The sequence below is a fragment of the Ursus maritimus genome, unplaced genomic scaffold (assembly GCF_017311325.1).
Source record: "Ursus maritimus isolate PB19 unplaced genomic scaffold, ASM1731132v1 scaffold_13, whole genome shotgun sequence".
In the NCBI taxonomy this organism is placed as follows: domain Eukaryota; kingdom Metazoa; phylum Chordata; class Mammalia; order Carnivora; family Ursidae; genus Ursus; species Ursus maritimus.
In genome coordinates this window covers 18,750,642-18,767,831 of record NW_024423675.1, presented here as the reverse complement: position 1 = coordinate 18,767,831, position 17,190 = coordinate 18,750,642, and the positions used below count along the sequence as shown (strand labels likewise).

Below are 17,190 nucleotides of genomic sequence, written 5' to 3'. Positions count from 1 at the left end.
GTGAGTCTACACTGTCTGCCTTGCCTTTACCGGATGTAGCCCGCATCACCCCTTCCCTGGAGCACGCCTCATCAGCTGCGCAGTGCGCTACAGAGGGGGAAATGTTTTCCCAGCCCAGAAACTCATCAACTTGAACCCTGAAGCATGACATCTGAATTCCTCACTGCAAGAGCAGGAGCAGCTCACAACTGCGTGCACGATCATTAACAACCTGCTTGTGCTTCCAGGGCTGCCTCTGCGGGTTAATATATGCACTATGTATTAAACCATCTGCCATGGAGTCTGACCCGGTCTTTCTCCATGGTGACCAACTGCAAAGGTTACCCCTGAGTGTTAAGAGGCAGGGTACACTTTCATTCTATTTATCTTTACCAATTCTTTAGTTTTATTATTGGTTCTTTTGTCCCCATCAGTATACCTTTTCAGGCTCTTGTATCCCATCTTTGTATAGCCTGGAGCCTAATGAAAATAGATTTAATCCTCTATGTCAACTCTTTCAAAGTTCAGCATTAGCCTTTTATAAAAATCAGGTTAAAGAAGGATGAACCACACATTTCCTGTGAAGGTGGGACAAAGCTTATTGTTTGACATACTTTTGTCCACTTAAAAAAAAAAAACTATCTTTAAAGCAAACATCTAAATGCTATTTTTTTTTTAGTCTAGGCAAAGAACACAATTGAGACCCCTTCGCACCAAACCAAGTTCCCCTCTCTGGGGCTGCTGAGAGGCAGCCTGTGTCCGGGAGTATGAGAATTGAAAGTTTTTGTCCTCTTGTACTAGCTGACAGCTCAGTGAATGGAATTGCATCTGATGTCAGGCTACCTCATTATATTCATATATTTGTAGAGCAGGGTTTGCTGTTTTGGGGGGGAGGGGGGCATCTGGGAGGAGGTAATTCCCTGTGGTTTTTCAAATGAAAGCAACTTAGAAAAAGTAGCAAACTTCCCTTCCTTCCTGTCATCTACTTCCAAATAAGCAATCAGTATACTAAGTGACACTACTCCTAATATAAACCCCTGGGACAGTATGCTATTAATTTATGTGTACTCTGAGGGATATCATCCACTCCTTACCCAGGTTCTTAATCTAAGGCAAGGCTTTATTCCTTGCCTTCAGTTATTTATTTTCCTCAAGGGTCGCTTTGGAGGGAGTCAGCCAAACTCTAAGTGAATTATTTGGATTTTTGAAAGTCCAAACAACTTACCTTACTTTTTGCAAGGCTATATTTGGTCATTTTTTAAAGGTTTATATTGAATGCTAACTCAAGACACTAGTACTGTTCTGTTTTGTTTTTTTCCTCAGAGGAAGGTTCTCAAATGGCGACCCTGCAAAATTTGCACTGTTGTGTTATTTTTCGGAATCTGACTTTTCTCCCAATTATGATAATGGAAGCTCACCAATCTAAAATCCGGAGACATTCTGTGTAAACGTATGTGTGTGCCCTCGCACATGTACAGAAGCATACATGAAGGTCTGCACTGGAAGCAGGAGGGGTCACCCTCAGAAGAGGCTGGAGGCCCTCCCACCACCACTTTCAGGGATGCTTAGAATTTTTCAGTAATACTGGCAGCAACATCATACTTGACTTCCTTCACATGTTTTGGGCCTTCTGATGGATGGCGCTTCAGCGTCTCAGATTTGCTCTTGCTCCTTTTCCTTAGAGACTCAACTCACAATTTAAGTTGCATCAAATCCCTATAAACGCTCCTGCACCTCAAAAAGATAGGACAGGGAAGCCACACCCAACCCTCCACATACTCCATCTTTGTCTTCCACTGCTTTCTAATCTCCTTAGAGCACAGCCCCTGACACCCAACGTACAGAAGCACACTGTGTGTTTTCGCTCTCTCTGGTTGCTTTCTGAGATGTCATCTGTGTGTCCTCTCCATTTCCCATTGGTCTTTAACATGTCTTCCGAGTTGCCGGAGACAGATTTTCCACTTTTCTAAAGGATGCCTTTTTCGTACTAATAAAACTTTCATACTTGTCTGCTTAATCACGCCAGCTTTACTGTCCCCTTTTTACTTTTTTGTTTTTGGCTCAGAGGTATATGAACCATCTGTGCCTCTAAAACAGTTTGCTTAAATAGCCTCCAGGCAGATTTTATGGTTTTTAAGTTTTTTACTTTAACCTTCAGCCTGCTGTTAGCCATTTTCATCACAGTTTTAAAATCAGCCTCTTTTGGAAACGACTGCCACTATATGTGGTTTTCAGAAGTTACTGGAACTGGAGAGGGGGCCGCTGACTCCGGCTGAATTGCACCGTGGTTCCCATCCCCAGTCATCTGAGGCAGGGGCAAGTACGGTCAGCCTCAGGAAGGGTCATCTCCTCTATCTGGCATCCTGAAGAGTGATGCAGAGACCTTTTGTTTTGAATAGACGTGTGCACATCACCCGGTTAAGACCCAGGAAGATAAAATCCGAACTGCTTACCTGCCTAATTATTCATCATCACATTTCTATAGGATTGTCATCATGATCCTAGGCACTAAATGAGATACCAGGCTGAAACAAAGAATACAAAGAAAGGGAGGAGAATTCCTTCCTTCCCGCCACACCATCATACCATGAGAATCGCCCTCTGTTACTGTGCCAGCAGACCTGCTGTTCTGTTCCCACTTTATCACACTTGTCTAGTCTGGGGACCTGAGTGTCAATAAGTACTCCTCTATCCTGAGATTTATCACCCAAACTTCCTGTTTACCCTCGCCTTAATGTTAACATAGGTCTATAGTTCTCTCTATAGATAATAAAACCACATCTCTTCCCACACCCAGAGGGAGGTGGGGGGAAGGATCTGCCCTTTCTCTGGCTCTTTCCATCAAAAAATGACTTACTCCATTTATTTTCAATCATCCAACCATATTTGTCGGACACTAATTATTTTCCTCTCTCAAATCGGTGCATTTTCCCCCAATCTTTTCTCTGCTGTTATTATTGTTTTTCTGATACATTTGATAATAAAAAACACTTAGGGTCTTAGAGTTATTATTCCTATTATTTATTTACAGAATGCTGCTACCTTCAGGAGTTATAAGCTGACAATATACTCCCTGAAATAAATGAGTAATATTGTGCTAACTTCACCATCCATGAAGCGGAGTGAAAAGTCAGGAAAGGCAGAAGCCAGTAAGCAAGCAACAAATCCCCAAGGGTTGGTAGAAATGAATGAATGAATGAATGAATGAATGAACGAACAAATACACAAACAAATGGATTAATGGGATTATTGCTCCAGGGAATATTTGTTTGTTTTCTTGTTTATAGGTAAAATTCCATTCCCTCACAAAGAACTTGAAATTGGCAAAGAAGTGGCAGATCGGGGCCAGGATTAGAGATCATACTGCTGTGTCCTCATCCCAATAAGCTCTTCCTCCCCCCTCTTCCCTTCCCTCACATCTCTTCATCTTTCAGATTTCAGTGCAAGCCCTACTTCTTCCTCAGGGAAGCTTCTGGGTCTCCTGACTAATCAAATCTCCCTGTTAGAGGCTCTCACAACACTGTGCCCACACTATCCCAGCACTTGACACAGTGACAATTTCACATTGGTGTTATTATGTAAATACGCATCTGTCTTCCACTGGCCTATACACTTCATGAGGGCAGGAACCAGTTCTCCTTGTCTGGTGGAATGCCAATAACTAGCACAGTGCCTGGCACCTAGTAGCTACTCAAGAAATATTTGTTTAATAAATAAATAGATAAATTAATAACTTGAAAGTTACAGCCTTCAGGGTCTGTCCTTCTTCAGCTCCCTGAACTCAATGCATTCAGCCTCAGACTAAGTGACAATTTGTTTGAATACTCTCCACTCCCTTCCGTTCAGCGGGACAGTTTGCAGCCACAGAGAAAGCTCAAACGTATGGCGGGCAGGCTCACTCTTGATGAGTAACAGCAGCCCCGTCCAGTCCCAGATATCTCCCTCCCCATACCCAGTAGGGTCCTTGGCCAACACCTCCCAGGCCGCTCACACTGGTGAAACTATTTATTGTGGTATCTGCTATTCTAACTACACCATTGTTCCTCTTCAGAAATAAGCATATCTAACAGCTAACCACAATCCCTTCACCTTAGTTCTACGTAATCACATATTCTATGGAGTTCAAAAAGAAGAGAACAAGTCAGCATTTTGGTCCTGGTACTAAAGGCAACATTCTAATAATCAGGTTTTCAAATAGCTGGACCTAGATAGAAGTTGTTCATCTAAGTGTCCTATGATGGATGTTAACTGCATTTTTATCTCTCAATCCATATCTGGATTTCAGATTCCTTCCTTCACATGATAAGAGTAGACAGACATGCCATATTCATTGTGTAAAGAATCCAACCTCATGAGATAGCTTCATGAGGTCACTCCTTCTTCTCTCTAGTGGATATTTGCTGGCACCAACAATCAGCCATCATTCTGACCCCTTCCCTCTTGTAAGAGTTTCCAAATTTTCATTCTGGTAGCTGCCCTTCCACATGCAGCCTCCCATGGGCTTTAGAGGAAAATGAGCCTAACTCTAATATATGAGAGAAGCCCTGACTGACTCAAGCTAATCAGAATATCCATTGCCCTGGTCATAGTCCCAGTTCAGGCATGCACACATGACCTAAGCATAAACGATGAATATGCATTTCAAGACTCTTGCTTGGAATGCTGGGACACAGGCACTCTGTCTTTTATTGGATATGAACAAGGAAGCATATAGGCCTGATTGCTGCTAACAGCCATCCTATGACCTCTGGGGAGCTTGCCTTGGAAAATAGCCAACAGTTCATCTACAAAAGTACAAAGATGGGAAGAAATGAAACCGCTGCACGACAGGATCAACCTGTCTGAAGCACACCCTACCTTAGGACTTGAACTCCACTACATAAAAGATGTCCTTTATTGTCTAAACCAGTTTGTGTTGGGTTTTCTGTTACTTGCGTTAAAAATTCTGATACTCCTCCCTCCCCCCACCAAAAAAAAACCCTGATACATCCTATAACTATCACTAAATTAGGTCTACCCTTAAAATAAACTTCAAAACACTTCCTTTACCCAAAGATTGTCCCTTCAAAGTTACGATCTCCGTTTCCTCACACTACTTAAGGGGGGGGGGGTGTGGATGCCTGTGGATGCCACAGGTCTGTCTCCCAGGCCAATGTTTGGTTTCTGTGTTGAGCTTACCTTCTGAGGTCTTAACCTCCCTACTAGACTGGGGGCAAGCCCCACCTGCCATATAGAAAGAAAAATCGCTGTGTCAGAACATTTAACCAACAATATCCATCTTTGGTTCATTTCTTCCCACACTTAAAAAAAAAAAGAAAAGAAAAAAACCCTAAACTAGTTCAACATACTTTTGCTACTGGGAAATGTTTCATAACTACTAGTGAATAATTCAGTGAATATGACACTTTTCATTTTCTATTGCCAGACACACCCAACTTCATGGGAACGCTATTGCCTTTCCTACTCTCTAAATTCTCTCTGCATCCAGGATCTTAAATGTATTACTTCCTTAACAGAGATCCAATCAACAGGGAAGATTAGATCATATCACACATCCTGCTCAACACCTCCCAAAAGCTGCCATCAAAGTTAGAAGAAAATCCAAACTAGTACCTCTGTGCCCAACATGATCTGGTCCCTAACCACCTTGACCATTCAACTCCAGACTGTATGGCCTTGCTGCTGTTCGAAAGTGCCGAGCCTATTCCTCTGCCTTTCACTTGCTCCCCCTCTTCTGTAAACTCTCTGCTCCAAGCTCTTCTCCTGACAGCTCCATCATCCATTCTGTCTCTACCCATACATCACCTCCTCAAGGATGACTTCTGTAACCACCAGATGTAAAACAGCACCCCATCGCTACCCATCCCCTCACCCTGCTTTTTCTTCATAGCACTTGTCACCACCTGAAATTTTGTCACATATATACATAGTTTTAACTTGTATATTATCTATCTCCCTTAGAAAAAGAATGTAAGTTCCAAGGGACTTTTCTCTTGTTTAATAATATATCCACCAAACCCAAAACGGTGTCTGGCATATTAAGGAGACTCAGTATATCTTTTATTTTATTTGTTTAAATAAGTGGATGAATAACAACAATTTTTTTTAATTTTGGTTAAAAACAAACAAAAAAGTAGCACAGAGGCTTGTGTCCTACTAGGCAAATTCCTCTTGTCAATAAGTATCTGTCCTGCTTTTTCCCTGTTTTTTCTTTTTTTCAATTAAAGTATAGTTGACACACAATATTATATTTCAGATGTCCAACATAGTGATTCAACATTTATATACATTATGAAATCATCACCATGATAAGTCTAGTTACCATCTGTCACCATACGAAGTTATTACATTATTGATATATTCTCTATGCTGTAATTTATATCCCTGTGACTTATTTATTTTACAACTAGAAGCCTGTACTTCTTAGTCCCCTACACCTATTTTGCCCATCCCCCTACCCCTCTCCCCTCTAGCAACCACCAGTTTGTTCTCTGTATTTATGAGTCTGTTTCTGCTTTTTGTTTGTGTGTTTGTTTATTCATTTGTTTTTTAGATTCCACAGATAAGTGAAATTATATGGTATTTGTCTTTCTCTGTCTGACTTATTTCACTCATCATAATACCCTCTAGGTCCATCCATGTTGTCGCAAATATCTATTTGCCCATCTCACCTACCCCTGGGTCTCTGTATCCCTAAGCCCTTTGACACCAACAATTTAAATTGCTCCTACTTACAAAACATTTAATCCTACATGGAATCACAGAAATGATCAGGACCTTCAAAGATTGGTCTTATAACAAGTTGGATGTACAGTCTTAGAACTGCTCACCCTATTTAAGATAATATGAATTTATTCTATCAAAACAGATCACAAGATAATCTATCATTTGTTGGGATCCATATAGAAATCACCACTTTATCCTAGAATGTCTGGCAGACAGCCTGTGAAGCAGACTAGCAATTGTCATACCTCAAAATGTCTATTACCCACTGAATCCCCAAAATACACTTACTGGGGTAGGACCAAGCTCTCCTAATGCTAATTAGCTAATCACAAAGTGAAACACTAAGAAAGCTTAAGTTCGTGTGACAAAAATTGGATGCAAAGTCTTTGATTTACATCATAAATTCTACTATCTGTGGGGGAAAAAAAGAATCATTTCAAAGTCAAAGCAGTTGTTTTTCCACAATCAAAAGTACTTAAATACTTTTAAATTCATTTGAACATATTTATGAAGGATTTCTCCTATATGCCTCCAAAGCTCTCTTATAAATCAGTATAATGTTTCCAAGGCACATTTAGAAGTAAAAAATTCCTATCTGCTAACTATATTTTCTTCTATTAGAAGATGAATTAAGTAGAAAATACATTAATGTCTGAATTTATAATAGGAGTGGTTAACCCTTAGCCATAGCAAACTAATGAGGAATATTTTACCATGCAAGGATTAATCAGGGCTCTCCGACACTATGTAATTTGACATTCTGAGGACTTAATCATGAATGGATTTTATTCCCCTATTTACTTTTCATCATGGGGATGCCTTACAAAGATACTACATGTTAGAATAATATAATTCTGGAGCCTAATCGTATTACTTTAAAGAAATGTCATTTAAATAATACTCCATAGCTTTTAAAAAGAGTCCTGACAGAAGCAGCACTCAATGATTATGTAGTCTCTGGGTTAAATGCAGCTCAAACAATGAGGAAAATATTAATATAGAAGTAGTGAGCCTCAGAGCCCGGATCTGGCTGACCCTCTGTTAGCAATGAGACAGCAACACAAATTCTGGGAGGTCGTGATTACCGGACATTGGCTTCCATCCCCGGCCATTGATTATCTTTTTCTTTGTTAAAGACTACAGGAGTTGCATTTAACTAGAGTGCTCAGTAAATTGCAGCAGAGTTCAAGCATCTTTCATGGATTCATTAAACCATTGATCTGCCTTCTTGTGCTTGTAGTAGCGCCCAGCTCTGGCCCACAGCCTGTGTTTACAGAGAATGCAACAGATTGACGTTCGTAACCTCCAAAGGCAGTCTGTCAGTAGACATTAGATTCCACCGTGTGCACGGCAGCTCTAAGAGTGGATTATTAACGCAAGGAATTTCCCACTCTTCAGCTGACCTGCAGGGGCAGGAATTAAGCGGCCAGCTACAACAAGTTTCTTTTTAGTTCATCCTAATCTGTGATAATATGAACAAAGAGCAAAGAGCCCAAGAAACAAATAAGTACACATGGCTTGCCCAGTTCACACGTTTGCTTCTGTGTGCAGAAGCCAGACGGCAGTACTGAGAGGGGGAGATATAAAAACCACAGGTGTGCCTATAGCTTGCATCTCCCGCGTATGGCCACCTTGAGTGTACTAGCTTTTGTGACCAGACACTGCAAAAGTGTATGAGAAAAATTCTGGATTCAAAGTACTACCTTAAAATATTTCAAGGCAAGCCACCTGGCCTGTCTTGGCTACTTCACATTTTTAACAAAGCATTTGAATCAACAGCCTACCTACGATCCCAGGAAAATGCACAATGCTTCTCTCTTGGTTTCTCTGGACAGTGCACTAAGGCCTCTTAGAAACTTCTCCCTCCTGTGGTCTTCATTAATAAGCTCTCACGACACCTTCCTTTTAAAGTTCGGCACAAAGAGGGCTGGACGTAGCTCATGATGGGAGATGCACACCAGAAGAACCCATTAGATAATTCTTTAAATGCCTGTTCTTCTGATAATCCAAGAACACCGCTAGCAGCAAGGTGAGAAGGTTAGCAACGCAAGTGACTGGATCGATAAGGAGAAAGCATGTCCCAAATAACTAGAACCCTTCCCGATCATTTGTTTCCTGAACTACCCACTGCCCAACCAGACAGCCGGACTATGAACTCGAGGCACGCGCTTTCATCACTGCAGCCGCACTCACCAGAACACAATGTAGCTGATGCAATCTGACACTGTGGTTCATGTTAAAAGAGAGCGTGCCTTCGAGATGGTTTGGATAATTACCGGCAGTTCAAATGAGAGAAACTTGATTTAAGTGTATAGCATTAGCTCTGAGTAGAAGGATGGCCAGACACTGACTGTGTCTGAAAATCAACGTTTGAGAATATGTCAATAGCCCTGCACATTGACCCCCGGGTGATCAGATTCAGATCTATGAAAAATCTGTCCCCCCGCCTCCGCTTTTCCTTCTGTTCACTGAAAAGAAATGCTGAACAAACACTGGGGCTTGAAGCTATTGGGAGCTTTAATCGTCTCTTCATATTTAGTCTAAAATATCTAATATTAGTCGGAAGTTGACATCCATACTGTATAACAGATTAGAATTATTTCTCTGTTTTCCCACAACCTCCAAAATGTAGCCCACTAAAAATTAGAAGGGGGTGCTATTCCTTTCTTGCAGTAGAAACTCACTTGCCCCATTCTGTTTGTGTTCCAGGTATCCCTTAACCCAGGGTTTCTCAAGTGGTGTTCAAGTGCTGTGATAAACGCAATCACGTGCCCCTCCCCCGAGCTTCTGATGGCTTCCGAGGGCAAGGGCTCCTACCCGGCCTGCCCTGGAGCCCTTTCTGGCTTGCTTCAAGAGTCCAGGCATCACTTGAACTTTACCTACATCTTACTTCACTGCCCGGAACTTTCCTGCTGGAACCCCATCCTAATTGTGTTCAAAGGGCTAACACCTTCCCCCTCCTCTGCTATTGCTTTTTTCACAGGTTCTCCTTTACAGCAGCTCATCAATATTCCATTCCATATTTCAAAATACCACAGGAGGAGAAAACAGTTGGGTTCATTGTTCTTTCCCTAGAGCTTTCTGAGGATGCCCCTGTTTGCTGTGACCGAGAGGGAACTCAGCCACTGGCCTACAGACTAAAGCCCTGGGGGGCAGAGGGGCCACTCTCCATGCAGCCAGTGGACAGGCTTGCGGCACAGATCCAACAGACCCTGCAGAACCAGAGCAATCGCGCTACAGGCCAGGGGAAGTAGACAGATCCAAAAGGCTCACTGACGCCCCATAAAAACAAGGTGAATCTGCAGGAAGAACTCTGGTGCTTCCCTGGCGCAGTTACTTGTCGATCGAGAATATTTGCAAGCAGCTGGCATAAGCAAGTCTGTGGCCTGAGATTCAGGCAGTCAGAGAACATTAATTACAAATAATTTCTTAATGTCCTTCCCCAAACTTTCATGAATGATAACCATTTTGCAAATTAAATCTTGCAGGTGTTTCAAGGGAACAAAGTAGACAGGTTAATCACTAGATTAGCAGGGCAACTGTGACACATTTCTTCTGCGCTACTAGGTTCGACAATTAAGTCTGAAGCTGAGAATCTTTTCCAAGATATCTTCGAGTTTAATAAAAAGACCAATACAGTAGTCCCCCTTATCCATGGTTCGCTTTCCATGGTTTCACTTATTTGTGGTTCACTGTGGTCTAGAAGCAGATGATCTTCCTGATTTATCATCACAAGGTCAAGAACAGTCTAACACTACATCACAATGCCTACATCTCACAGCATCACAAGAAGAAGGGTCAGTACGGTAAAGATACTTTGAGAGAGAATCCACATTCACATAAGTTTTATGTCAGTATGTTGTTAAAGCTGCTTTATTTTATTATTAATTCTTGTTGTTAATCTCTATATTGCATCTAATTTATAAATTAAACTTTATCATAGGTACGCATGCATAGGTAAAAATATAGTATCAATACAGTTTGGTACTATCCGTGGTTTCAAGCATCCCTGGGAGTTTTAGAAGGTATCCCCCAGGGATAAGGGAGGACTACTGTGGTCTAAATAAAATGTGTCTTCAAATAATACAATAAATGCTAATTAGTGATGGGTCTTCCAAAAGAGATCTCTTCTAAGAAGAAATCACTGTGAATGCAGAGAAATCATTTGAAAGCGAAATAAATGCTTTATTATAAAATATTCCCCTCTTCAAATATTTATTATTATTATCATGATTGTTAGCGATTTAATGACATGATTTGCAAATGTCATTTCTGTCTATATCATCTATATCACCTTTAATTCATCCTTATTGTTATCTCTTATCTGCATAGCTTACTTCCCACTACGGTCTGGTGGGGAACAGCAACATTATGGTATTAGAAGAAGTATTTCTATCTATTCTTATTTCAAATTACAGAAAAATTAGAACAAGGAAGCAAAACTTTGGTGTCTTTAGGAAATCATGTCTGTTACTAAAGTATCAATGTCACGAACCCATAAAGAGCACTAAAATTTAAGATCTTAACAAAGAAAAAAAACAATCATTTACACTGTCTGCACTGGCCATTTGTCTTGAGTTTTTATTTCCTCCTTGATTTATGGACATTAGTTTAGATAATAAGATATTTTCCCAAGTAGAAGGGAAAAGACCAAATACGGGGTATTTGGAAATGACTACTACTTGCGGTCTTGTTTGTTACTCTTGTTTTTAAAGGGATAATGGTTACAAGGCATACTCCCTTAGGAAAGAATATTTGTAAGTGTTATTGTGCAAAGTAAAACTGGTATTTGTTACACAAAACACTTCAGCATCTCTTGCAAAATCACTAAGACACCTCTGCAACTTTCCAACTCCTAGGCAAATCACTAGGCTAGAAATGTTCCAAGTCCTTTTCTACTTGTGGCCTCAAAAAGGGGCTGGGAAAAGAGCAAGCTACTAGTTCCCTGAAAAGTCTCCAGTGCATCGAGTAATGAGACCGACATACCATTGTTCGGCCAATGCCCATAGACTACAAAAGTATTCTTCTTACCCACTGTTTCAAAAACTTTTAAGCCAGCAATTGAGCCAGTTTGGGATAAGGATTCTACAAAATATAATTATGAATTAACACTATCACCTCTTAGAGCCAACATCCTGAAATGTACAAGCTAGTAGTTAGGTTTCTTAAGTGAATACAGCTGTGATTCACAATCCTCCCCTAACAGAAACATCTTGAAGAAAGCCTACGTAGTGTAACAATCCAAACAACTCGTCAAATAAAATCTTAAATTCGGTTTAAAAATATAAACCACATGCCATAAAGGGTTAACCTGGCTTCAGTCTTACCCTACCTTACTTTAACAGGGCCAGGGTTTGTGAGAGACGGATATGATATCCTTAACCTACTCCATCAAACAGACACAGAGACCCAGAGAAAGGAAGGGCGGAGAAGCAAATGAAATTTAAAGAGCCAATTTTCAGTGGGCCTTCATTTTGAGAGTTGGGCTATTTTTGTCCTTGTTTTTAGCAGCAAATCAATTCCTGCCTCCATACCCAAGCATTTGTGAAGAGGAGAGCAGGGGAACCGCAGGCACAGCTGTCCAATTTACATGCACAAATGCAGGTGTTGCTCAGACACAAAACAGAGGTCAGCTGAATACGGCTCCTAATTAGCTACCTTTTCTACTAGGATTTTTCTTTGTAAAGTTATGCATGCAATTTGGGTTCAACTTAGAGACCATTTTTAGATCCCAGCATGCTATCCACCAACAAGCGGGCTGTCATTATAAAGCATAATTTACAGCATAGTTAACTTTACATGTTTTTTAAAATCTACATTATACCTAAGCAAATTTCTCTTCTCCCCACACATTATTCACTGTTTTCCATCCTCTTCTGAATATCTAAAATTTAGCACAGAATTTAGCCAGAAAATCTTTTATGACAGAAGGAGAAGAATTTTGTCCTTTTTCTAAGATTAAGAAAGTCCACGATTTTAATAATGAGGACTAAAGACTTGGTTAAATGACACAAGAAAAGTAGCTATTTGCTATTGTCTTCCGAGGGGAACACCCTGGGGCTTATTACAGCAGTTCTTAGAAATGGCAGGATGGAGGCTGGTATCGAATACAATCCATTAGGAAACCCAAGCCCTAAATGAAATGACCACAAAATCCTATCAGTTAACAGAAATGCAGCAGCTGTACATGTTTATTGTAATATAATAGGATATTGTTGCAGAGATAACACTCTTAAAATAAAAAAAAATAAAAAAATAAAAAGGAATCCAGCAAGCGATGTGACCAGTTTATTCCCCTACTTGAAAAATGAGAAGGTATAGTGTGGCAGAGCTTTGGAATACATAAATAAGCATGAAGATCGCAGAGAAGACAGGTATTGTATGTACACTAATGGGCTGCTGGGATCAGCTGTCAAAGTCACTGGCTAAACTTCAAGCCCCTGTGACTCCCAGCATTTGCAGGATGTTTGAAGACCGACCCCAAGAACTCCCTGCAGGAAGTGAAAGGTAATGGTCTTCCTCCCCCTGCTGATTTTACCTGCCAGAAGTATTCCAAATACTAATTCTTATCTGGGCTCCCAGTTATCCATCTTTTAAAACTGTATGCTATGGAAGTTTAAATTCAGTTTGACCTTAAACTTTATAACGATGTAATATTACATGTTATTTATAACGATATAAATGTTTATATATGGTATTATACATATAAATATGGTATTCTGGGCTATTTCAGAGGCTCACTAGAGTAAAATCGTTTTGCAAAAGATGACATGTATCACCAGGATTGTAACAAATTCATCTTGCTTGATTTTGCTCACTACAGGCCGTCCATCAAGATTCAGACCCATAATCCTTCAGAATCATAGAAAGACAAAAACCCCTGTTCTCTAGCCATCTTCTGGGATGGAATGCAAAGTATTTTGTTGTGGTAAGTTAGGGCTTTGAAGATGAAAGCACTGGGTCCACTCCTGTGATTGTTACCCCAATGCTCACCGTTCAAAACGGGAGCCCCGGGGTCTCAGAGATCATTTTAATCCTCCTCTAATAAAACAAAACGTGTCTCCCGTGCGTTGCTGTAACGGCCCTCCTCTGTGGAGTCTCACCAGCCCCTCCCGAGGGAAAATGAACTCGACTGTTGACGGTCCCAAAAGAATTCCAAACCATTTCCTTACTTGCCTCCCTGTTTCGGTGAAGATTATGAGCCTAATTCTTAGAGACTGCTACTAAAATTCCACCCCGCTGACTCCTGCAGCCTAATTCTTTCAGCATTATGTTTTTTGGCAGGATGATGTGACCCAAATTTGCAGGAGATAATTTGCTGCAAGAGTACTTCTTGCAATGCAGTGAACCCGAGATTAGCATTTCAGGATTGCAAATATCAGACTTAAAAAAATAATAATAATTGCTTGCTTCAAGGAGAGACAGATTTCGATCTTGTATCAGGGAAATGGAAATGCTTAGCAAAATGTGGACAATTTCATGAATTAAGGAAGCTTTACAGATCAATGGAAAATAATCAAGAACTGGCAATTTACTGCAGTAATTGGTGGCAAAATGCTACAGCGGTTCTTTAAAGATTAAGGAACTACCTGCGTGTGTACGTGCGCGTGTGAGTGTGAAAACATCCCACATTCCATTTCTCATCAGTGGTGGCTAACAGTATTCTAAAAGGACATTTTCAGAGCTGAGGTGTCTTCAGACAAAACAAAAACTGATCAACTATGGCTGTTCCTGTGTTCACCCACCACGCTGCTGACACACGCTTGGCTGTGTGAGCAATGTTGGTTCAGGGAGTCATTATTTCGCCTTTTCTCGGTATCAGTCAACCTGCACATAAGGCGTCAAGAGAGACTTGACGTTTTTCTTCATCGGAATTTGTGGTTCCTGATTAGAATTTGTGGATCAGCTTTTGTAGAGCCAGAGCAATGTTGCCATGGGGAGCAAATATGAAACTGTGTGGACTAAAGCTTTCTGGCCACACTTGCGTGGCTCGTTCCTCGGCCTTTGTTAAGAAGTCTCTACCGCTCATCTTTCCTGGTCTCTAGTCTATACGCTCTACGGCTGGAGAGACACTGTCACTGAGGCCGTCACTCAGCTGCGATCACCATGTCCCTCCTCATCAGATTCTCATTCACCCTCTCAGAATTCAAACATCAAGACAGAGAAATGGAAGAACAGGTTACATGTAGAAGGGGATTCCTCATTCCGAAAGGTTAAGTATGACAGAGAAGGAGAACAGACAAAACAGAAAAAATAAAAGTAAACTGTGCACAGTGTTTTCAGCTAGAAGCTAGGAGGCACATGCGCACATGGTCTGGGGAGGCCTGCACAGCCGCCTCTCTCTACGTGCTCTTACCTTATTTCTCTTGAAGTAGGCTCGTCGGCAGGCCGCAAAGCACTTCTCGCTGCAGAAGCTTTTCACCTCACTTCCCATACTCAGGGAATAGCGCTTGATTCCCACTTTCTGGCACCAGGCACACATTATTTGTACATTTGACACATCATCTTCTATAATAAAAGTATAAGAAAAATGTTCATATCAGAAGCAAACATCCCTTCAAACTTAGACACACCCTGAGCCTGACAGAGCTACTTGAGGTCTAATTTTAATTTCTGCACCTCACCACTTTCTGACCTCGTCGGATAGCCAGCTCCTGATAGGAACACTCAGGGCTCGCTCGCTCGCTCGCTTTCTTGCTTGCTTTTCTTTCTTTCCTGGTTGGCTCTTAAGTTTCCAAAAAAACCTCATTTACTTAAAATCCAGAGCATGAATGCACACCCCAGAGGGCTCCCAGGGCTTCCTAGCCTGGGAAAAATGCATATTCTACCTGGTTAACCCAGGCTCAGGACTCATGAAGCTTGTAAAATGACCCATTTCTTCAAACGTACTGCTGAAAGCCTGTGAGATCCACACCAGGGGGACACCCAAGTGCTAACCCACCATGTGATGCCCTAATGTGAGTCAGGAACCAGGCTCATTTGGGCATGTTTCTCATGACGGTTACAGGATATGCGGTGTAATTCACCCTTGCGATGTAATGCTTCCCAAGTGATATGGCTCGTCAGAAAAGGGTGGATGTGAGTGGCCAGATTCTGCTGATGCAAAGGCACTAGCCTGGCTCACTCAGCAGTCTCCTACGACAAAACCTTCCTGCATGGGTGTCCTCGGGGAGGCACAGGCCTGATTTAAATTCTCTCCATGTGATGTAGCTCATGCCCTGAAATGGAGGGATGGTAATGGAGGTGTCAGCCATGAGACCTGAGGTCACACAGCGACAAAGATCATTCTCAGCAAGTCCCAGCAGCTTCTGCAGGACCGGCCACCCATGTCATGCAGATGCGCAGAATGATGTAAAGTGGTATGTGAATGTTTTCAATAACTAAAATACGGCATTTCTTTTCCTTTGCAAGAGGAGGAAACAAATTTAACTGGCAAAACAAGCCCATGATATCACAAATATTACTGCTCAAAGCAAAGAGAGGCTTTTAAAGTGAGTCAGTTAATAAAATACATTGAGTAAATCATAATGCAGGTGATAAGTTATGACAAAAATGTGACAGTGATACTCAAATGACTGAAGTCTGGGAAATACTAGCCTATTTAGGGGTGGGGGCAATAACAGGACACTTTAATTAGAAGTCTACAAAATATTTTCTTGGGGCCTCCTAGGGACTTTTGCTATATCTGGAGTTTTCTGGTCCTCCCAATTGACAATGTGTGTACATATGACTGATTGCCACTATTAGCCACATTTCTTCTTCCTTTATGGATTTTTTTTTTTAACTATCCCAGACTCATGCTCCAGACATGAATGGTAATCACAAAATTCCCAATAAGCTCCGGTGTAGTGTTGTCTGATTTCTGAATAAAATCCCCCAAAGACTAATTGCTAAGCAAGGCCTGGTCCATGAGTTGTTGACATATTCATGGTTCATAGAGTCTGTCATGCAATCATTCCATTTCCAGGGAAAAGATTTGGTTTGAGGCAGTGCGGTCATCAGCCTGCAAAATTAGAAGCAAACTAATTTGTAGTGCAGTGATACGGCTCTTTTCCCCTGAGTATCATCACTCAGAACTATGTGCAGCATTTTATTTACCTTAATGGAATAAATATTGTCATTTTAATGACGACTTTTTTTTCACAAATTACATAATATGATCTATTATTAATTACCACATGAGACAGTGTAAAAATGACCTTTGATATTAATCATTTTTGATAACATAACTTTCTTTAAATGGAGTCATAACATGAATTCAAATGTCATACAATTATTGCATTTTATAATTTGTTCTACTCAAAGAAAGCTTTATTTCTATTTTATATGGCCTCTAATATGGCATCTGTCTACATATAGACATTTTACATGAAATGTCTATAGACATGAAACGTTATAGACATGAAAACTGAAAAAAACTCTACAATTTACCTCAGAGTATGAAGGTTTTTTAAATTAGATTAGAAATAGTATATTTTAAAGATA

General features: G+C 40.9%; 1 protein-coding gene across 2 annotated transcripts in view; it reads right to left on the bottom strand.

Moving 5' to 3' along the window:
• Positions 1 to 17,190, bottom strand: part of LOC103675896 (sine oculis binding protein homolog) — a 160,182-nt gene that overhangs the window by 103,320 nt on the left and 39,672 nt on the right. For both annotated transcript variants that reach the window (XM_040627588.1, XM_040627589.1), the window contains exon 4: positions 15,062 to 15,213. In XM_040627588.1, the coding sequence (XP_040483522.1) occupies positions 15,062 to 15,213 (152 nt within the window). The remainder of the gene's footprint in view (positions 1 to 15,061; positions 15,214 to 17,190) is intronic.